This window comes from Phoca vitulina, unplaced genomic scaffold (genome assembly GCF_004348235.1).
Source record: "Phoca vitulina isolate PV1807 unplaced genomic scaffold, GSC_HSeal_1.0 scaffold5, whole genome shotgun sequence".
In the NCBI taxonomy this organism is placed as follows: Eukaryota; Metazoa; Chordata; class Mammalia; order Carnivora; family Phocidae; genus Phoca; species Phoca vitulina.
In genome coordinates, this window is record NW_022589708.1 from 51,925,048 (window position 1) to 51,948,562 (window position 23,515).

Sequence of the window (23,515 nt, forward strand, 5' to 3'; positions counted from 1 at the left end):
CAAAATTTGATTAGCAATACCTATTATCATTAATAGCACCCTGCAGGAAAGACATAAACTGATCCAACCCAGTGGTGGTAATGGTATGTTTTAGTTTTTTTTCTAAGTACTATTCACTCCCCCCAAAATGGTGATGAATTAAGTAGAAATCCTGAGGGGCTGTGTAGAAAAAAAAAAAGATGCTACCCTAAAAGACTAATGGACTTGGAACCTAAATGTATAGAAAAATTCTGATTTCTCAGTTCAAAAAATTCAAAGACAGAACTGAAAAGATTGTACATTCTTATTTACTAATTCTAATGTAGTTACTAAGTTCTCTCTTTTGGTATAAATTTAACATATGTTGATGTTATTGTTCTTAAATGATTCTAGAGGACTGTAAGCACGTACCATACAGCCATAAGCACAAAGAACAGGGAATTTACCTTGTGTAACTCCAAATCCTGTGCTAGGGGGCTCCTCTTTCAACATGTACAACTGGCAAACCCCACTATCCTCAGATGCAATGTGTGCAGGCTTACTTAAAAGATATTTCCTGTAAACAAACAAAACATCTATGTGAAAAGCTTTTCTTCTTTAATAATTGTGAGTCCAGACTATGAAAAATCAGAATTCCACACCCCCCCACACTCCAAAGCCTTGTTTTTATATTCTGAGTATAATTTGCAATTTCAGAGTTACATCATGAATTAACAAATAACTTCTCAACACTGTCTATAGGGAGTAGTGCAAAATAACAATGCAGTAATAAATAGGAACTAAAATCCAACACTTCCTATATGAGGACGGGCTGGGGGAAAAAAAAAGCAACCCTAATGCGACACACCCCCATTATCATGGAACCTGCTACTGATATGACTGTTTGATCAGCCAGCAAGTTAAGTGGGAATCTGGCCTCTTATCTGTGACTAGCTGAGGGACAGAAGCCCTCACCACTGTAATCCCCTTGATCTACCTATTTTTAAGATTTCTAAAATAGGGATGTATAAATAGCCAGAAATCTTTTGCAGAAGGATACTTCTGCTTGTCACCCTAGGGGCAGAGAGAGTCTGTATTTAGCCAGTGGAGGTAATGCATGAGAGAGGGGACTCAAAATTTAGTGTGCACCCTATTTATGCCAAGTGCATATAATGTCCCTTTCATCAAGAAGTATACAATCCAATGGGGGGAGCTACACAAACATGAACATGACTAAGTAAGAGCAACCAAGATAAAACGAAGAAGAAACTTCTAAGGGGTGAATTCTGTGAAGCTCCAAAAAGGCAACAGCTCTAGGACAGAGACCCTCTGAAGAGAGGATAAATCAAAAATCTATTTTGAAGTGTCTCTAGTTTGGCAAGAATACTGTGAATTCTCAATGTACTAATAGGAAAAAAAAATCCAAAGAAATATGGATCATACGTAAAAGTCATTATGTTTTTACCGTTAATTTCAATGTCATTCTCTGAAACACTTTCATAATTACTCTGCGAAGCAATATTTAATTTATTTTAGTTTTCCCCCTCCCTTTCTTCTTTCACCTACAGAGACGCCAAATTCAGAAACTGTTAAAAGATGGACGTTGGAAGTCAGAACAGTAAGGATGCTGGATAACTGATAAACATGGCTGAGCTATGGTATACTCCATGAGATGCTATGTAGATCTACCCACTGGTTTGTTTTGTCCTCCACCAGAAGCCACTTGTCCTCTGCTACAAGAAAAGCTGTCTTGAGGTTGATGGGAAGTGAGATGGTGTGAGTTCGCCCTTCTAGAACATCCAGCACAGTCAGGCTGTTCCTGAAAGAGGAGAAGAAAACTATCTGAAAGGAAATGGTGAGGATAATGGTTGAGTAATGACGGCACAGTCATTTCATGATCTATCATGCAATGCTAAGAAGAAGGTGTTCAAGACTAAATAATAACAAAGAAAAATGGCAATTGAGACAACGGGGATGGGGAGGCAGAGGGAGAGCAAGTATCTTAAGCACCCAGCACAGAGCAGGACACGGGGCTCATCTCATGACCCAGAGTTCGTGACCTGAGCCGAAATCAAGAGTTGGAAGTTTAACCGACTGAGCCACCCAGGCACCCCAAGCTCTATCTGTTCTTAGGTCTGTTTTTAAATGTTTTACAATGTGGGAAGAGTTACTTTTACAATAAAACATTTGCAATTTGGTTACACTGGTTTTAAAATAAGAAAAATATAATTAAACGAGGAAAGAGAGTGGACAAAATAAGGATCCCAGTTTAAATCTTCTATAACAAAGAGCTCACCCATTTTCTTTGTAGAATACTAGCCAGTTTTTGTGCGAAAATTCTTTACACATTTTATAAGTTTCCTAAAGACAAAACAAAACAAAATATTCACATTAAATGTGTGAGATGCAGTCATGTCTCTTCGGCTCCTTTCCCTTAAATAAAGTTCTTTGACATATAAAACATGTAATTCTCTGAGAAGCGACCTCTTTACTTAAGACTCTTATGGTAATGTGGATCAAAATATATTTCAAAATTTATTTCATCTTTAGGATAAAAATTTTAAAAATAATGCCAAATACTGGTTAGAAATAAACCTGCTATCTGGTGATTAACTGTGGAATTTATATCATGACATAAACATACAGGAAACACTGTTTTTTGTAGATTTGGATACATTTATGGCATTTAAATTATCTGTTTTTTTTTTTTTTTCATGGTCTTTTAAGACTTAAGTATGCTCTTCTGCAGGGCAAAAAGTAAGTCTTGCTTTTTCTGAATGGCAGAATAAATTCTCTTGGATTGGCCTAGAACTTATTTACTAGTTTAATTTAGTTAATGTATTCAAATGTTTATTTATCTAGTAGGTGCAATCAGGTGTCAAACTCATCAGTTTATTACATAAATCCAAAACATAAACACATAACTCGAAAACAGTTCAGTGACTACATGGTCAGGAATTTGTCATGAATATCATGCTCAAAAAGCTCATGATGTTCTATTTTTATTATAGTTCAGTCCTGACAAGTCTTCACATCAGTATGATGTCTACAAACAAAAAGTTACTGGTTACTTAATTATAAGTGCACCTATGTCTATTTGTATGACATGAACATCTACAAGTGCACAATAAGAGAATTCTCTTGTGCAGTGTAGTAGTAAACCAAAGGCATGGAGAGGGATGGGCATGCATGCATCTTTAAGGTAGAAAGCTCCAGAAATCCTTGGCAGTTTGCTGGACACGTTGGGTGTTCCTTACTGTTTCCTCCTTGTTCCACCAGGAAGGTTTCTTAGGTGGACCCTCTTCTGAAGGGAGGATGAGACGTCGAAGGGCTTGGCCAGTGGTGTCTAACAATAGGATGACATTACTCTGGAAATAAAGAGAAGAGTAAAAAGCTCAAGATTTGTTTTTTTTCCTTTTTTCTTTCTTTCTTTCTTTTTTTTTTTTTTAAGCAGCAGCCTCTTGGCAACCTGGGAATAAACGATACAGTGGTAAACCAAAGGGAAGATGACAATATTGAAAGACTTAAGAGACACCATAAAGACACTAAATGGTTATCCTTAATATAGAATGTAAAGTACTAGACGGTTATAGGAAGATATTTCCAATTATGTAATGCAGAATGTATTCTCTTTGAAGACTTTATCTTAAAACCATCTCCTTCTAAATACAGGCTACCTTAATCATGATTCTGTTTTATTATGTACTTGAGGAAATTAAGAGGATCAATAATTTTTAAAGTCCAGTTACTTTTATTAAAACTACACTTAAAGAATATTTTGTTGAAAACTGTCTTACGTTGTGCATATTAAATCTCACCTATGTTTTTCACAAATCCAGGTTTACTTCAAAAGATATGTACATGATAAAAAGATGGGTTAGCAAGAAAAGATCAAGGATCCTAAGAACCTAGTTCTAGAATGAATGTTTCTTCATTTTAAAATTCACTAACCTTGAAGATCTCACAGTTGGTGCTGCAATAATGTTCAAATGAGAGGTTTCTCCAGCAGTATTAATCACAGTTTTGCAAATGGAGTAATAATCTCTCAGTAATTAGCATTTTTTTAAGAAAAAAATTTTTAAATAAACCTTAAGCATTAAAATCAATGAACAGAAACAAGTGAATAAGAACTTAAAATTGAGAAAGCCAGAAAAGGTGAAATATTTTATTATTTATTATCATTTTTTAAAGATTTTATTTTATTTATTTGAGACAGAGAGAACATGAAGGGGGGGCAGAGGGGGAACCAGACTCCCCACTGAGTAGGGAGCCCAACATGGGGCTGGATCCCAGGACCCTGGGATCATGACCTGAGCTGAAGGCAGATGCTTAACCAAAAGGTGCCCTATAAGATGAAATACTTTAAAGAGATGCAATGAACTTGGCTTTCTTTGGTTAAAATTTAAAGATGTTTGAAGATTAGACAAAAAGGTGTGCAAAAAGGGCACCTTTAAGTTGTCAGGCCTCATCGTTATGCAATTGTCTTCTTGTTTTTGTTTTAAATTTGAGGCTCCTCCAGTTATCCTAACCCCTATGAACTTTTCATTTCAAAAACTTTCTTTGGGGAAAATGAAGTCATAAGGCACCCAAAGAATTAATATATAGTTTGCAAAATATAGGAAACAAATAAGAAATGTCTGTTTGCTTGTCTTTAATATTTACTGAGCAGCTTATGTTTAAAGCACAAAGGAGAACACAATGATGAATTAACCATGACCCTTGCCCTGTCTTATGTAGTCCAGTTGGAAATAAAAAGAAATGCAAAAAAAGACTGATGATTCATCTGCAAATCTGGGACCTCATCGTGTGGTTTCACGTTTATTTGACTAGCTAATTGTATTGAAGTGCTCAAGCATCAAAGTCATATTTGTACCGCATAGATTCCTTCTCTCCGAATCTCGGCTGTATTAAAAAATCCTACTAAGTATGTCGACAGAGCCTAAACTTCTCTGCAAACACCACTCTTCGAGTGCATCATTGGTATAATATGCAATTCTCCATTCAGAATGTGTGTTAAGGATATTCTTTATAAAGTCATCATTTCCTATGAGAAGTATTATTTCTAGCCTCTGAAAGTTTGAAAATGATGGCAATATCTTAAAAGTTTTACTTAAGAAAATGTATTAAGTTAAAAATTTACAGTCTCCATCTAGAGTAAATCTTTTCTAGCAAGTATTTTTTAAAGGAGAAAATCTTTCTCGTATGGTAAGTATGAACATTAACACGAATTCTTAGCACTTTAGCAATTTGGGATAATATTAACTCTTCTAAGCAAAAGAAAGTCCTAAAAATAATGTTTGATTCCAAAACATGATTAAGCAGAAGAATAAGCAGATGATTAAACAGATACGATTAAGCAGAAAAAATAAGTAAGTACGGTTTTGCATTTTTCTTCCTTTTTAGGGTCTGATACTTATATGCTCATTATTTGGCATAAGTGGACTGAAAAACTGTATCTTTCTAAGTAAGTGACAGAAAACATATATATTTCCAGCCATTGTTGTATTTAGACTGTTTTAGAAGCAATTGGCAACATGAAGGAGTTCTGTTTCTCCATCCTTTTAGATGCTAATGGTTTCCTTCTGTAAATGACTAATAATATATTCTGTCTGAGTTTAAAAATAGAATTTTGCGTCACATCTGAGTACATGTAATGTGGCTTTGGGGCTCCTTTAAGGGGGCAGGGAGAAGAAGCAAGTGAGCAATTTTATTATGTTTGTATCTGACTGGGAGAAAAGTAACCTCTGGATGACCTCAATGTCCTAAAGTCTGAAATTCTAAACTTTGTACAGATGAAATAAGTAATCTCATGGCAGGGGAGGGGGAAGGGAGGAGGGTCTTTATTTTTAGGCATGGCAAAGTTTCCCTTTCCTCACTTAAGATTTTATTTTAGCAAGGAAGTTGAGCAACTTTTTTAGCCAGGGAAATGCATCCATAGCAAAGCTTTATAAAGACAAGGCACAGAGGAATTAATGGGAGTACTTCTCTACGATATTTTAGCTCTGCTTTCAGGGAGGGCAGAATGGGGAAAAAGGAATTGAGGACAGTGCACTCATTTGCTAGTTGATTAAAATTATTTACCATTTGTTAAATTTTATAGACGCATGCTGTTCATTTGGAATCAAAGAGGTCTTAGCCTCCTAACAGGGCCATAATATAAAATAGGCAGCTAAGATACTCTCTCTGGGAAAAGAAGAGGCAATTCAGAGTCCAGTGGAAGTACTCCTATAAGCTGTGCATGCTTGCTCAGGGGTGCTGAGGTAGTTTTCTAGAAAACAGTTCAGACTGTGGTCAAAGGGCCAAGTCAGGTGGTAGAATGCAAGAATGCCAGGAGGCCAAGGGCTGCTATGGAAGTTAGGTACCTCTTTGCACTCAACAGAGTATTAATCAGCGATGTTGCCAAATAGCTGGATCTTTTGAGAAAATATAATACTTGCTACGAACCTAAAAATCTAGTACTTTCAAAGAATTGGTATATGTAGATTTGACAGTTAATTTGACAGCTGAAAATTGGGCAGGACTGTTTGAATAAATACTCCAAATTTAGATTTTTATTGAAATGCGATTGGCTTACTGAATTAAAAATCACCAAGATATCATGTGCTTTTTATGACAGACTCTTCTCCTTGTGGAATTCAATTCAATGGCATTGATATTTTATTAGAAACCTATAAAGTAAAACCCTTATTCCATGTGAAAATTAAAAAAAAAGTGAAAATCAGAAAAAAATTTAACTCAGAATTTATGATAATTTATGCAAGGCCTAAAGTTAAAGTTGACTTACTGACTCAGTGAAACACTGACATGTTATTTATGCAATATTTCCTCTTGATTAGACATGGTCTAAAAATATTGTTTCTTGGTAAATCTTTGCTCTCCTGGTGACTTTAAATACTTATAAATAACAACACTGCATTTCTTTAATATCTTCCTATTGTGAATACTTTTTAATTATTCAGATTATTCTTTTCTCCAAGTAGCTGCTGTGAGTGAGATGGTGGATGAAGTTTAATTCTGGTGGGGTCAATCCAATTTGGTTTGAATCTCAGTTTTACCATGTATCTACTGGGCAGGTTATCTAAACTCTCTGAGCCTCCATTTCTCCCATTTAAATAAGGTTAAGGGCAGCCTCAATGTGCTACTAGAAGAATAACATGAAATAATGTATGTCATCTTTTATTTGGCACATTGCCAGCATTTAATAATTGATCCTTCTCCTTGAGAGGCTCATCACTTGCTTTCTGGGATACCACACTCCCTGGTCTGTCCACCTACTTCGCTGGCCACTCATCTTTAGTCCCCTTGGCTGATTTTCCCTGTATCTCCCTGATTTCTTAATATTTCATTGCCCCAGAGCTTGGACTTCTCTACCCACACTCACTCCCTTAGTGACCTCTTTCAGTCTCATGGTTTTCAACAACATTTTTCTGCCAAGGACCCCCAAATTTATATTTCCTGTTCTGATCTCTCCACTGAACTCTAGGCTCATCTACTTGGATGTCTAACAGGCATCTCAGATTTAATCAAATGTCTAATCCCTCACAAATCAATTCCTCATCTCAGCTGATGGCGACTCTACCCCTTCAGTTGCTCAGGCCCTAAACCTTGAAGTTGCCCTTAATTAACTATACCCTCTTTCACCCCATGCATTTGATCTGTCAGGAAATCCTGTTGGTTCTACCTTCAATATACATCCAGAATCCATCATTATTGACAATCTTCATTCTCTAAACTGCAATGATCTCTTGCTGGATCACTGCAAACATTTCTTAACTAGTCTCCTTCTTTCTGCCTCAGCACCTACAGACTATTCACTGCAGAGGAGCCAGAGAAATTCTTAAAAATATAAGTCAGGTCATGCTACTCTTCTGCTTAAAACACTCTAACACCTTCCTCTTCCACCCATAGGCAGGGCCCAGGACATTACAATGGTCAATGAGGCTCTGCACAATCTGCTTCTCCATCCCTTGCACCATGCCCCTTCCCCAACCAGCTGAGCAACCTCTGCAACCTCCACCTCCCTATACTTTCCCCCTCACTCAATCTTCCCCACCACACTTCTTTAAAGATGGAACAAAAGCATGCTCCAGCCTCTGGGCCTTTGAACTTACAATTCCCTTTGCCTAGAACTCTCTTATTTTAGATATCTGTTCTCCCCCTCACTTCCCTAAAGTCTTTGCTTAAGTATTCCCTCCTCATTTAGGCAATCCCTGCCCATCCGCCCTATTTTAAATGGCAATCTTCCGCCAGCCTTCTCTTTTACTCTCCCTTGCTTATCATCTTCTAACTTGAGATATAATTTAATGATTTCTTTTGCTTATTGTCTACCTCCCTGCACCAGAATGTAAGCTTTTCAGGACAAAGATTTTTGTGTTTTGTTTGCTGCAGCATCTCCAGAAATAGGCACATGATATGTATTTGCAGAATGAATAATATGCTCGGTATTGTGGATACTAGGTGGATAATAAGTATGCAAAAACATTACACTTCCTTCTATTGGTATAGTACAGAGTAACTTAGACCTTTAGAATTCTCACTAATTGCAACACAGCCTGCTTTTTGATCTCTACCTTCTGTTTGGAATTATTTTAAGCTTGACTCTAAGCATCTGTACGACCTTGAGCATCATTACATACCAAAGGATCTCAGTGTAGTCTTGCAGTGAACTGAAGGTTTATGTCCTCCCAAAATTCATATGTTGAAATCCTAAGCCCTGATGTAGTAGGAGGTAGGGCCTATGGGAGATGAGTAGGTCAGGAGGGTGGAGTCTTCATGAATGAGGTTAGTGCCCTCATCCATGAGACACCGAGGAGATGCCCTGCTCTTTCTGCCAAGTGAGGTTACAGTGAAGACACAGCGGTTTAGGAAGTGGATTCTCACCAGACACCAGATCCAGATCTGCTGGTCCTTGATCTTGTTCTTCCCAGCCTCTAGAATGGTGAGGAATACATTTCTGTGGTTTGTAAGCTACCTAGTCTATGCTCTTTTTCTGACAGTAGCCCGAACAGACCAAGACAAGTCCATTCACTATATTTATATGGCTATCTCTACATGAAGAAGGTCATTCAGGTTTCAGATAAAATGTCATCATCCAAGAGGAGCACTCTTTAATACTGTTCACTCTTCCACCTCCTCCTACCCCACCCCTATCACTCCCTAGGACATTACCTTGTTTCTACACAGCCCTTAATCACTACCCGAGATGGGTGCATTTATTTGTTGGCTTCCTTTGTCGTTTATCTCCCTAGAGAGAATGGAAGCTTCACAACAAAGAATTATCTGGCCTCAAATGTCATCAGTGCTGAGGTTGAGAAACCCTAACTTACAGGCTTCCAGAATCACAGGTCATGTTGAAGTCTCTGCAGAGAGGAAGATATTAGCCTACCTTTGTGGTACTGACAAAACACAACTCTGATCCCTCCTCGATCTTTACGAAAGCAGTATTTTTACTTACAGGTTGCAAGTCACTCTTGCCTTTTCCTTCACATAGCTCATTGTTGGCATAACTGTACCATGTGAGCAGCCTGGGATGCCTTACCTGCTGCTCATGGAGAATCACTTGACCCTTGAGGGGATTTCCCAGTGGTGCCACTGTCACAAACGGGTGCCAAACTCTACTGGCCGTTCTTGGGAAGACGTCAGAAAAGTCCGCCAAGTAGCCACTTTTCCCAGTCATGTTCATAAAGTATAAGGTGATGGGATTGCATGCAACTACATAGAGGGTATTTTCCTCATTTTCTGTAATGACAAAAAGGTGTTAATTTTGTGGTCTGCATGAGATTTTCTGACTGGTCAAGAGGTCCGGTGAAATCTGAATCATGAGACAGAGTGCACAGTTGGAACTCAGCGGATGACTTGTAGATGGACTGATTAGAAGATAGACATATATAGAAATTAACTCTGATTCTAAGCTTTTCTCTCACAAATACAGAAGAGGTAAAAAAGCAAAGAAAAAAACAACAAAAACTCTAGTCTGCATATGCGGACAATACTGAAAGAGAGTTAAATGATAGGAAGGGCAGCATCTAGGTTTTGTTTTTAAGGGCTAATTCTGACTGACAGCAGCTGCCTGGAAGGTTGTTTTGAAACGGCAAAGGCCAGGACAAGGTTTCACCAGAAAAGCGTCCTGATTAGCCAAGCCTCTCGTAGGCGTGGGCCGAGGATCACGCACACTTATTTCCTATCCCGAAAGATGCAACAAGGGCCAAAGTTCAAACTTTATCCACAAAATCCGTATTTATTCTCTACTAGTGAATGTAAAATACCTTCACAAGAGCACCAGTCTGTTACCAAAAAGCTCTGTATATTTTTAAAGCACATACTTCTATTCAACAAAGCTGATTTTAGTAATAAACAATATTCATAGAAGTTATATGAGCAAAAAACTTGCTTCTGTCTTTTCGCCTCAACAATCCCCATCTTAGGCAGGTGACTTTCTCCCTTTCCTCTGTCATCACCTCTGTTTAACAGGACCTTAGTAACTGCCATCAATTGAAAACTTCTGCCAAAACGTACCCAAGGGCACACTGCATGAATCAGTACATAATGGCAACAGTCCAGAAATGTAGATGCCAAAAATTCACATCCTTTATTTGCCATTCTTTACAATAAGTTTAATGATTGCAAATTACTCCAGCCCTGCTTTCGTAGTTCATGTAATCATCAAACTGGAATCCCAGCCCCCAAATCCAATGTTTCTCTTTTTCTTTTCCCCTTCTATTTTTAGCATACACCTGGGTGTGTTTAACTTTGTGCTACAACTGTAATGAGAAACAGACATATGCATACAAACTTAGCAGGGCCTATGTGGATTCCACAATAGTATTTTGTTAGGTTGTTATAGGAAATTAGTTCTAAATTACATACAATTACTATCCAATCCAAAAATGACACAGTTACTGAGTCTATCATAGACTTCTTGATGTTTAGAGGTTCTTTTAATCCCTCTTTTTAAAAAAAATCAGTGCAGGAATGAAAAATCAAAAGAATAAATTGACATACCGTGTGATGTAGCAATGTCACAGATTAAGTTAATTTCATCCAATGGTAACTTCCAGGAGGCACATTCTTCAGTAAAGGTTTGGGATCTTTCTTCATATCTTTCTATTGGATACTCCTGTATGTTTATAAGGGCTGGACCCTATAATAAAGTAGTTATCTGGGTTAAGGAATTTAGGTAGTTACCAAAATGTAGGAAGGCTAAAGTTCTTCAAAAATATAGAGTGTAAATTCAAATTCACAACATCATGAATTACCTCGTCTAATTTTATTGACTGACATGGTACCTATAACAATAATACCACACACTTGCATTTATAAATGCTTTCATTTGTGCTATCTTATTTAATTTCTCACTTTCTTTTCTGTTTAGTCACAAAATATACCAGATGTAAAATCCCATAGGTTTCTCATTACTTCATTCCTTCCTAAGCCAAGAGCAAGTTTTGAACTGCAAGTATTAGGACCCAGGGCTGTCCAAACCAGGAGAATAATCAGTAAATGTACGAATCAGGGCCTGATACAGTTCCACTGTAAAGAATGATTATTATATCATTATATAGAAAGTATGGGCTGAACCTGGGTCTTTGAAATAAAATATATATAAAAAAAGTGACATTTGAAATAAAAAAAAAATAACCACTGATAACCACTACCATTATTTACAAAAGGCGGACTATAACACAGGTAGTGAACATTACTCAATATAAACAGAAGGAGAGGAATTAATTTAATAATGTTATTGATATTAGGGCTGGGTCCTTCGAGATGCGAACTATATAGAACTATATAGATGTAACCACACTTTCAATATCCGTGTGCCGTACAGTCCCTAATTAATTAAAAATGTCTGGGTTAGATAGTGACTCTTGTAGCATCCCTGCCACCCTCGACCCCGCCCCTTTCTATCTGGTCCCTATCTCAGGAGCCGGAAGTCTAAAAACTACGTTCCTCATACTCCCCTGCAGTAAGGGTTCCAGACATGATTTAGGTTCTGCCAATGAAATGCACTTGAATGGTCCACAGGTCAAGTCTGACCCACTGCCTGCTTTTGTAAATAACATTTTACGAGAACACAGCCACGCTTCCCTGCTAACATACTGTCTATGGCTGCTTTTGTGCGACCCCAGCAAATGGAATAGCAGCAGCAGAATCTGCATGGCCGGAAACAGTTACTATCTGGCTCTTTACAGAAAAAGTTTGCTGATCCTGCTTGGCTATGTAGCTGCCAGCAACAGGGGTGGTGGTAGAAGCAGAAGCACTGATCTTGAGACTGAAAATCCAGTGGTGGCCCGTTGACTTCTGTTTCTTCTGTCCTTTCTGGTGATTTTATAAGCATCCAATTCCCCACAGTAAATCCCTTTCTGCTTGAAATACCTAAAGGAGTTTCTGTTGCAACTAATGATTGATACTCTTTCCCTTTGCCTTTTTACATGGAAACAAGTATTGTGGAGTCAGTGTCCTAGGATAACACACAACATACCTGACTCTAACTCAGGTTAGCTCTTCGGAATTCTATTGGCCACTAGCAATGATCTACATTGAGTTCCTCAGAGGCCAGACTGGCTTGAGAGCTGGAGCAGAAGCTAAATCTAAAATAACCTCAGAACAAGTCATTTCTGGGATTGTATGGGCTTTTCCCAGGGAAGATATAGAAAAATCTGTAACATTCAACATTTTAACGAAGAAATAATGATATCAACCTTTACGTCTATATGATGAGTTTCTGCTGGACACAACAGTTTTTGTATTCCATTTCTTGACTGACCAATCGTCCAGTAGCCCATGAACGTCGGCTCTGGCAGAGGCAACCTGGCAAGGATGATTTGAAAAGTAAACATTTCTTCGTGTTTCTAAGTCATAGAAAAAAAATAACGAGCTATTATCAACCACATGAATAAATTTGAAGAACGCTTCACTTAGAAGTGAGTTATATTTTATTTTATTAAAAGTCTATAATATGACATTTAGAATATACTTTAAGAAGAAGATTACACTCCTGCCATTTGCAATGACATGGATGGAGCCAGAGAGTATAATGCTAATCGAAGTAAGACATAGAAAGACAAATACCATATGATTTCACTCATATGTGGAATTTAAGAAACAAAACAAGAAAGGGGAAAACAAGAGAGAGGGAGAAATCAAGAAACAGACTCTTAACTATAGAGAACCAAAGTGATGGTTACCAGAACGGAGGGGGTGGGGGGGATGGGGGAAATAGGTGATGGGGATTAAGGAGTGTGCTTGTTCTGATGAGCACTGGGTGATGTATGGAAGTGTTGAATCACTATATTGTATAACTGAAATTAATATTACACTGTATGTTAACTAACTGGAATTAAAATAAAAACTTAAAAAAAAGAAGACTTCACATTTCTGAAACTCAGAAGGTAAGGTCCTATTCTGTTTTTACCTTGATGACAAATATAATTAAGGTTTACTCCTTAATTTCTCCTTGACTTGGTAAAATACTTAGTAATTTAACACCTCAATTCCTAGTGAAGTACAGGAAGGATTTAGAGAAAAAAATGAAACAATCCATCTATTTTTTTAGTCTATTCTTTTAAATTTGGAATCAAATAATAAATAGTACACAATACTACAAGTCACATATTTCTAAGTTGTACAGGGCAAGTTTCATAGAGTGTATTTTAGTACTTTAACCTTTCCTCCTCCTCCTTCTCCTCCTCCCCTCCACTCCCCCTCCTCCTCCTCCTCTTCTTTTTTTTTACTTTGAAGTGTAATATACATACAGAAATGTTCACACCAATGTATCACCTAGCCCTGAATGCACTGCTGTATCCAGGTCCTTATCTCCACTAAGGGAGCTACTATCCTGACTTCGAATGGAATTATTCTGTGTTTAGATTCCTTTTTATTTAAAGTGACTTTTACATAAAGTGATTTGCCAAAATATGGCAATGCTAAACTATAAAAGCACAGACAAATTTTTGAGAATAAAGCCTTCTCATTTTAATCATACTATCTCTTCTTTGAATCTTTAAAAAGAGAACCATTAATTTGTCATTTAATTTATTATAAATTTCTTATTCTATGGTAAGTTAAGGTAAAAAATGATTCAGAGTTAAAAAGTCATTTAAAAATAAAGCATGTGGGACTATAAATTGAAATACATGCTTGGAATGAGTTTGATGATTATTAAAAGAGTATATATTAAAAAAGAGTATATATTTACATTTAGTAATTATTTTATTTTCACTAAAAGGAGTACACATATTTCCAAATGCTTAATAAGACCATGTTAAGGCTCAGACAGTTTTTGCATAAAATAATGGAACCAAGCATTCTGGTAATACGCTTCTTGTCCCTTTGAAATGCTAATGTTTAACATACACACAGAAGAATTTTACAGCGAAATTCTTCTAATTCATATGACATAAATCTCTCAAAAGGAGGTATGTGCTTTTTTATCTATCATCTAAAATACATTTTAAGTGTCTGGACAATTACCCAGATTGGTCAGCCACTTCCCTGTTTTTACTAGAAATGGGGTGGGGGGGCACTGAATCAGGGGATTTACCGTTATTGTGTTTTCTCTTTTAAATGTAATAAAAACACATTTCAGTGTCAAAAGGGCAGATCTTGAAAACATGTTGCCAACTAGAATCTCTCCTTGTTTAGGGAATGACCAGCATTCTTCACTTGTTTGCAGCAGTTCACTAAAGGAGAATTAGATCTCCAAATAGAGAAGGAGAAAATAAAGGAAGGACACACCTCATTTCCCTCTAGCCTGGAAAACTTAGTGAAACAAAATGCAGGAGGCCTGTGTTCTAGTTCTTCTATTAACTAGCTCTGCAAATGTGGGAAGAGAAAAGTCAGCTAATTTCTCCGAGTGTTAATTTCTTCCTTTGTGAAATGAAAGGGATGATCTGCAAGGTTCCTTATAGACTGAGGAGTCTCTGATGATCTATCGCAGGAGCGAGTAGAGGGAAGTGTCAGTGCTAGATTCAAAAGCCTTGCAGTACCTTCGTGCTCTGAAGTGAAAATACTCAGAATGAAAATACCTATACCTACCAACAGAATCAGCGCCCTTGACAGATAAGTATGCTTCATTAAAGCTTATAAAACAGGCTCTAAATACATCTCAAATTAGCTCTTCGAAGACAACAGAAACAGTTACACATCTTGAAATCTAATTAGAAGTGGACAATTGCTTTAAAAAATGATCCTTGGTTGACAGGTTGATATCTACCCGAAAAAATGGATCTAAAATAGCCCTTAATAATCTCACAAAAATATACAGATGCTTAAAAAAAATTCATCCACTTGAGAAAAAGTAACTTTATTCAACTTCCAGTTTTTATGGACAATTTCTGGGATGCTCATGAAATCTGGTTTGAACTTGCAAACTCATTCTAAATAACACTCATGGAAGATCAGGCTGCCTGGTTCCATCTAAAAATAGCACTAGCTGTTTGGTTGGCAGCATGTGGGAAGAACCCTCAGGTACCCCATATAGAAACTATCTGGAACCACATAACAAGATTGCTATTGGCAATAACAGCTAAAACCAAAAGACACACGTCGGGTATTCTGGAGTCATACAACAAACTGACTCCACCTTGCTTCTTGGTAACACGAAGTGTTGTCCTAAGACTTTTCCTGTGGGCTCCAGACTGGCCAACTGAGGTAAACCAAAGCCCCTCACTTATTTTTCACTACTAAGTCCTCCCAATAAGCTGTGGAAAAATGTATTACTAACTCTTTCCCCTTCAATAAGTCAGTAGTCAGGGGAAAGGGGAAGCACTGTATTTGGGTGCATGAGTAAGCTTTGGAATTGGAAACATAATCAACACTAATTTGGGGCTAACTCTAAACGAATAACCAGTTAGCAAAAGACCCTATATTCCATTACTGAAATCTGTCATCCAACTTTAATCACACTTAAATTGTTACACCTGATTTCATGGAAATGACAATGGTATTTTCCATGATTTTTAGATCTTGACACTTGTATTGTTTAACTCTATTAAAGTCTTAGCTGGAATGATGTCTGGATTTGATTTTAAGGGGGAGGAAGATGAACTTAAGGCCTATAAATAGCACTACTTTTTATCTTCAATGTCATTCATGAATTTATGTTTTTTAAAACAATGTTTCAATTCATATGTTGTGATGTTTCTTAATCCCTGGTGGAAGTATTAATAAAGATCTGGAAGTAAAAGTTTTTTTTTTTTTTTTAAGATTTTATTTATTTGACAGAGAGAGATAGCGAGAGCAGAAACACAAGCAGGGGGAGTGGGAGAGGGAGAAGCAGGCTTCCCGCTGAGCAGGGAGCCCGATGCGAGGCTCAATGCTAGGACCCTGGGATCATGACCTGAGCCGAAGGAAGACACTTAACAACTGAGCCACCCAGGCGCCCCACTTTTCGTGAAAACTTTTACTTCCAGGGGCGCCTGGGTGGCTCAGTTGTTAAGTGTCTGCCTTCGGCTCAGGTCATGATCCCAGGGTCCTAGCATCGAGCCCTGCATCGGGCTCCCTGCTCAGCGGGAAGCCTGCTTCTCCCTCTCCCACTCCCCCTGCTTGTGTTCCCTCTCTCGCTGTGTCTCTCTGTCAAATAAATAAATAAAATCTTTAAAAAAAAGTTTTAACTAAAAGGTAAATACCAAAATTATAACTCAGATCAAATTATATAGAAAGCAAAAAAAGAGTTTTTTCCTAAGCATGCCCACAATTCATAACATGATGCATATGGACACCAAAGCTGAGTAATAGAGTCTGAATGACATGCAAGAGATTTGTCTAAGATTGTTTCCATAAAGAGGTGATCTGGGGTTTTAGAGTATGTTCTGGCAAATTTCTGCCTTCTCTGAACATTTGCCAATACTATTTCTGGAGTCTCAAAGAAACACAGAAAAAGATTTGGATCTTTCTAGGGGCATTATGCAATTGGAAGTTGTTGACGTACTTATTAGCAACAATTCCTAAAACATCTCCTTACCACGAGAACTACTAATTTTCACGGGAATAGTGGAACCCCTCAGGGTAGTTCCACCAACTCTCAAAACCTCATCAATTACTACCATCTTGGAGAAGAAAAAGAACAACTTTGATTTTAGCAGTCCTCACTCACTCCTAATGTTTTAGATCTAACCTCTCGTAAAAATTAGGTTGGACTGTCCAACTGAGTTTACTAGAGCCTTTCATAGAATAACCCTGACAAATATGTCCACTTTTGGCTCTTATGACTTCCTCTCACTCTCCAGCCAATTTAGGCCTTAGCCACCTTGAACTGCTACTTGCTCTTCCTGAACAAGCTATGCATTTTCATGCTTCCATGAGGCTATTTCCTCTTCCCAGAATTCCTCTCTGCTATTGCTTCTTCGGTGAAATCCTTCTCAGTCTTAAGGCCCAATTCAAATGTCACTTCCCCTTGCATCTCCTGCCCATATTTCTTTCTGAGCAGAATGAATCTCTTGCTCTTCTGGGTTTCCATGGAAATTTGCACATTTGGAACTCTTAGAAACTCTTAGGATACAGTTCTGTAGAATTCGTAATTTTCAAATTCAAAGCCTGAGAGAATAAAGTTTTTGAGATCAAGGTCAGAAGTGAATCCCTTGCAAATATTTATATTTATTAAAATAAAAAGTCAGCATACTTAAAAAGAGAAAATAGAAAAGCTCCTTAAAACACTTTAAATAAGTAATAATGGATATTACTATTTCTCAGTTACCCTCGTTTGCTAGAAACTTCTGAGTCTCCCTGCCCTGTAATCTCCTATGTCGCTGGCAAGTTAACTTTGCTTTGCTGCAGATGATGTGCACACAACGAGTATATGTAGGTGTGTTTCCTGTCTTTGCCTAGCTCTGCATTAGACATGATGGCTTTCGCTTTCTAACTTAGACTTGTGTTCCTCTGCCACTTAGGTCCTGCTGACGTCACAGAAATGAAGAGTAATTTGGATGCATGAGATGGAAAAAGATTTGGGGAAACTTGCTGTTCTTGGCTGACCGTTCTCAAATATGCGCTCCGACATCCAGAATGACTCTGTGTGGTCTTAGTGCCGGCGCCTCGCGTCACTCTGTGCCACAGCAGACATCGTCAGCTTGCTCCGCACAAGCTTGCTCTGCACAAGCTTGCTCTGGCTTTCTTCCTCCTCGAAGAAGGTGCCGAAGTACGGTTCTGGGGCCTGGGATTCCTTTCTCTCCTCTTTCTTCAAGTTTTACTGCAAAAACTTCTCTTTTCTGCCATCTGCTTTACCAACCACATCTTAGTATTTTCTAATCTTAAGTTCTTCCATTTTCTAATTATCCACATCAAGAATGACAGGGATTGGATCTTTCCCAGTTGGAAATTCCCCACACTTTCAACCCCCCACAGAAAACCTCTGTTATTTCCCACAAGAAGGACTCATGGGATGAGATAACCCTACTGTGAATATAGCACTTTGAATATAACATTGCATAGCAAGGTTGGTCGTTTACATATTTTCCCAGTAAGATGAATTCATCAAGGGTAAGGCTTACATCTTACTTGAATTCTTGACTCTCTGGTACTCAGAATCCATCCATTCTGCCACTGAAATCTCTCTTGCTCTTGGGCCTCCTTTCCTCTCCACTGCCACAGGCCGGCCCCCACTGATCATGACCCGGATGACGGCATGGACTGCTTCCAGACAGGTCTTCCTGCTGTCAGCTTCATTGCCTTTCGGTTTGTTTGTTTTTTTTTTTAAAGAAAAAAACCCAAAGGAATCTTTCTAAATTACGCATTTGACCATGCTACTTTTTGGTGTCAAATTCTTCCAGGATTCCCTCTGACTCTTCTCTCCCTTTTAGCCCCATCACAAGGCATGCCCTCCCTCCACCCTTTGAGTCACCAAACTACTAGCAGTTTCCAAAATGCACCGTGGCCTCTTAAAACTGTCTCTGCTTGAAGTGTTTTCTTCTTTATTTGCCTGGAGAAGGAGGCCTAGTAATCCCTTAAGCATTCAGCCTGGTTAATCCTCCCTCTCCCCCAGGGCAGAAGGCAGCAATCCTACCTCTCTGATTCTCTCTAGTGTGACTCCAACAGAACACAAGTCACTCTTTACTTGAGTGCTTCCCCAATTAACTATAACCTCCTTGAAGGCAGATATGAAGCCTTCATCACCTTTATATTTCTGACTCCCTACCTAGTGTGTATTGATATGAGAATCAAAGGCAAAAGAAAAAATTACATTTCCTTACTGCCTACAGCCCACTGACAAGTCTTTGAAACAGGCAGAGTGACCCTCCTCTGGGAGCTCAGCTGCCTGGATGTTGACACTTTGCTAAGGGCAAAAGGCAATCTTAGCCCGACCCCCCAGGATCCTCTAGGTCTTCTTTAACATAGAAAAGTTTCTTTGGAAATGTCCTTTATCTCTATCCCCCAAGATACATGTTAGCAATCATCCTCTAAACATATGGCCCACTGATAGACATCTGAAGGGTCTCCTGACTGAGGGTTTACTAAACAGTAATCAATGACCTTTTCCTAACAGCAGCCACCCCCCTCAGGATCCTGGAAACCTTCCAAAACAGGCTGGAGGCTTGTGCTGTCCCTAAGCCCCTCCCGACTCGAAAGTATGTAACGGGCCACTCCTCATGACCCCAGTGCAGCTCTTCCTGCCCACGGGTCCTGTCCCTGTGCTTTAATAAAACCACCTTCTGCACCAAAGACGTCTCAAGAATTCTTTCTTGGTCATGGGCTCTGAACCCCACCACTTTAAACCGCATCATTTATCACATAAATGCTCAATAGTGTTTCTTTTTCTTTTTTAAAGATTTTATTTATTTATTTGACAGAAAGAGAGAGAGCACAAGCAGGGGGAGGGGCAGAGGGAGAGGAAGCAGGCTTCCTGCTGAGCAGGGAGCCTGATGCGGGGCTCAATCCCAGGACCCTGAGATCATGGCCCAAGCCAAAGGCAGACGATTAACCGACTGAGCCACCCAGGTGCCCAATAGTGTTTCTTAAATAAATGAATGCTTGGCTACATCAGAACGGCCAAGATCTTTACCTACTTGTTTCTCATCTCAATGGCAAGTTGCAAACCACTATAGCATTCTTCCCCCATTGCGTCCTGACTACATGACTCTCAATAAATGATGCAGTCTCCTTTGCAGGTGTATTTGGAAGAGTTATAGGTGGAGATGGGGGATTTCTATGCAGGCAGGTGACAGCTATCACCTGCAAATGCTCAAGGAATCCAAGGATAACTCTGGGAGAATTTAAGATGAGTATGAAAGAAGATTCATAGACCTTAATGATTTCTATGTAGATTGGTTATATTTTAAATTTTTTCTGCACCTTCATAAAGGAGTTGAAAGCAAATGAAATGGCCGTGAAGCTACTTTATAATATACCAAGAGAATATGGGGCAAGGCTTTGAAACTATAAAACCCAATACCACCCTTCTGCTCATAACAGTTCTGGGATGTCATTATGTAAATCTCATTACTTTTGAAAACCAAGAGCTCTTTTATGAAATGAAAGTAAATCATCATGCAGAGTGGAACTGTACACCTTAGAACTCCATGATCAGCACCGTGAGCTCATTTGTCAAAACCAAGAGTATAAAAAGAAAATGATAGCATATAATAATTTGGAAAATGGAAGGAGAAGCACAAAACTTTAAGAAGAGATTCTTAATTTAATGAGATAAACAGTAAACTGATAATTATTCCTATTTTCAGAAACAAAACCTAATGAAATTACTCCAAGAGAGGCTCCGGTTGGAACGCTCTCTGATGCCTGGCTACCCTGAAGTTGGTTTTGGTCAGAGAAGCAGCTGCTGTTGATGTTCCAATTACACAGGGTAAGTCTTCAGCATAGAAAACCAATTCTAGACAGATACCCTTTCAAAGACATTCATTATAGATGAAGCTGTTCTGTCTGCAAATATATACAACTATTTTTATTTTTGCTGCTTTAAAAGTGTTTTCTTCCCTCACTTGATATGTTTAGGCTGATGTCTACCAATGCATAAATTTACCTATATTGTGTTGAAATGCAATAGAACTGCCTGGTTAATGTGATTTCTCCTGCGCCAACGTTCCACCCTTAGAGTAGGCATTGCAGTGTGGTGCACCAGAGACAAAGATGCCCAAATGTAGCAATCTCAGAATAGACCTTTATTTCATCATTTTTATTTTATTTAAATAAGAAAACAAAATGAATAATTCCAGTGCCTAGATAGTTGGTGGACGTTTAAAAAATACAATATAGAAAATAATATGCATGTTAGGATATTAAAATAGTACAGAAAGTGAGCCTTCCTTTCTCTACTCCAGGGCCTCTCTCTAAGGCAACTACTCTCAACAGCTACAACTGTATTTTTATTTATTTATTTTTTAAAGATTTTATTTAATTATTTGACAGAAAGAGAGAGACAGCGAGAGAGGGAACACAAGCAGGGGGAGTGGGAGAGGCAGAAGCAGGTTTCCCGTGGAGCAGTGAGCCTGATATGGGGCTCGATCCCAGGGCCCTGGGATCATGACCTGAGCCGAAGGCAGACGCTTAACGACTGAGCCACCCAGACACCCTACCACTGTACTTTTAAATTGCTTAAAATGTGAACTTATTTAAGAAGTTTAATAAAAATATTGGCTGGGGTGCCAGTCGGTTAAGCATCTGGCTCTTGATCTCAGCTCAGGTCTTGATCTCAGGGTTGTGAGTTCAAGCCCTGTGCTGGGTTCAATGCTGGGTGTGGAGCCTACTTAAAAAAAAAAAAAAGTTAAAAAAAAATTGGCTAATACGGACCAGAACTTATTAATTCAAAGTTACCTTATTTTGCCTGAAAAATGAAATTACAAAAAAATTTAAGAAAGCATTTGAAAGCAGAGAGAGAATACAGATGTCAACAGGACATCAGAAGAGTAATTACAAGACTCCAATTGGGCTTCTTCATTAGCTATGGGACACTTTTTATTTTTATTTATTTATTTTTTTAAAGATTTTATTTATTTATTTGACAGAGAAAGACACAGCGAGAGAGGGAACACAAGCAGGGGGAGTGGGAGAGGGAGAAGCAGGCTTCCCGCTGAGCAGGGAGCCCGATGCAGGGCTCGATGCTAGGACCCTGGGATCATGACCTGAGCTGAAGGCAGACGCTTAACGACTGAGCCACCCAGGCGCCCCATGGGACACTTTTTAAATGCAGTCACATGTAACAGTCATTTTTAGATGGGCAGTCTGTCTGGCAACAGCATTTTTATATGTCTGAAAGTGATAATCATATTTAAACAAATGTATAAAGACACGAAGTATTGATATCAGTGTCTGTATTCTCTATGAGAACACTTTATATGCATTATAAATCTGTTCATTAAGCTTAGAATAAATAAGCTAGCCTCAAATCTCAAGGAACAAAAAGAATGGAGAAAGAATGCAGAAAAAGGGGCGCCTGGGTGGCTCAGTCGTTAAGCGTCTGCCTTCGGCTCAGGTCATGATCCCAGGGTCCTGGGATCGAGCCCCGCATCGGGCTCCCTGCTCGGCCAGGAGCCTGCTTCTCCCTCTCCCACTCCGCCTGCTTGTGTTCCCTCTCTAGCTGTCTCTCTCTCTCTCTGTCAAATAAATAAAATAAAATCTTTAAAAAAAAAAAAAAAAAAAAGAATGCAGAAAAAGAGGGGTTGGGGAAGGAGTGTTATATATGCTCAAATCTAGTTCATTACAGATATGCAGTTGCCCCTTGAAGAACACGGGTTTGAAATGTCCAACTTACATGCAGATTTTTTTTTTAAATAAGTACAGTAAGTACAGTGCTGTAATAACATTTTCTTTCTCTGGCTTCCTTTATTGTAAGAATACAGCAATAATACATATAACATACAAAATACGTGTTAATCAACTGTTTATGTTACTGGTCAACAGTAGGCTATTAGTGCTTAAGTTCTGGGGGAGTCAAAAATTATATGAGGATTTCTGATTGCATGAGGGGTTGGTGCCACTAATCCCCATATTGTTCAAGGGTCAACTGTATTTCTTTTCAATAAACTTGGGAAGAAATTCTTTTAAAAAGAACCCCCTTTCAGAGAAATGTCTCCTTTTTTAAGTAAAAAACTCGGAAAAAAACTGGAAAGAAAAAATTCTCAGTGCATGAAATAACACATAGAATCACAGGAAAAGATCCATAGGAATTAACAATGGTTATCTCCAAATAGTGAGATCGTAAGTGTTTTAATTTTCTTTTTGCTAATTTACTTTAAAAATAAATGGGACATCATTCTTCATTTAGTAAATATGCATCATAAGGAAATACATATAAAACCTTTTTAATTTCCTCAAATTTTTATTCCCCTTGGCTAATACAAATAAATGGTTGGTAGATAATAGGTAGTTTCCCAGTGACAAATAGGCAATCAATGCTTTGGAAAAAAAGAAACTAGCTTAAGGAGCACCTGGGTGGCTCAGTTGGTTAAGCATCCAACTCTTGATTTTGGCTCAGGTCATGATCTCAGGATTGTGAGATCCAGCCCCGCATAGGGCTCTGCTCTAGGCGTGGAGCCTGCTTAAGCATCTTTCTCTCTACCTCTGCAACCCCTGTACTGGTGCTCTTTCTCTCAAAACAACAACAAACAAA

The 23,515-nt window shown here is 38.4% G+C and overlaps 1 protein-coding gene across 6 annotated transcripts in view; it reads right to left on the reverse strand.

Annotated features, from left to right (window-relative positions):
- Window positions 1-23,515, reverse strand: part of VWA8 (von Willebrand factor A domain containing 8) — a 348,163-nt gene that overhangs the window by 108,923 nt on the left and 215,725 nt on the right. For all 6 annotated transcript variants that reach the window (XM_032402933.1, XM_032402932.1, XM_032402934.1 and 3 more), the window contains 7 exons: window positions 12,660-12,768; window positions 10,960-11,098; window positions 9,497-9,696; window positions 3,216-3,326; window positions 2,255-2,319; window positions 1,652-1,777; window positions 426-535 (listed from right to left, as the gene is read on the reverse strand). In XM_032402933.1, the coding sequence (XP_032258824.1) occupies window positions 426-535; window positions 1,652-1,777; window positions 2,255-2,319; window positions 3,216-3,326; window positions 9,497-9,696; window positions 10,960-11,098; window positions 12,660-12,768 (860 nt within the window). The remainder of the gene's footprint in view (window positions 1-425; window positions 536-1,651; window positions 1,778-2,254; window positions 2,320-3,215; window positions 3,327-9,496; window positions 9,697-10,959; window positions 11,099-12,659; window positions 12,769-23,515) is intronic.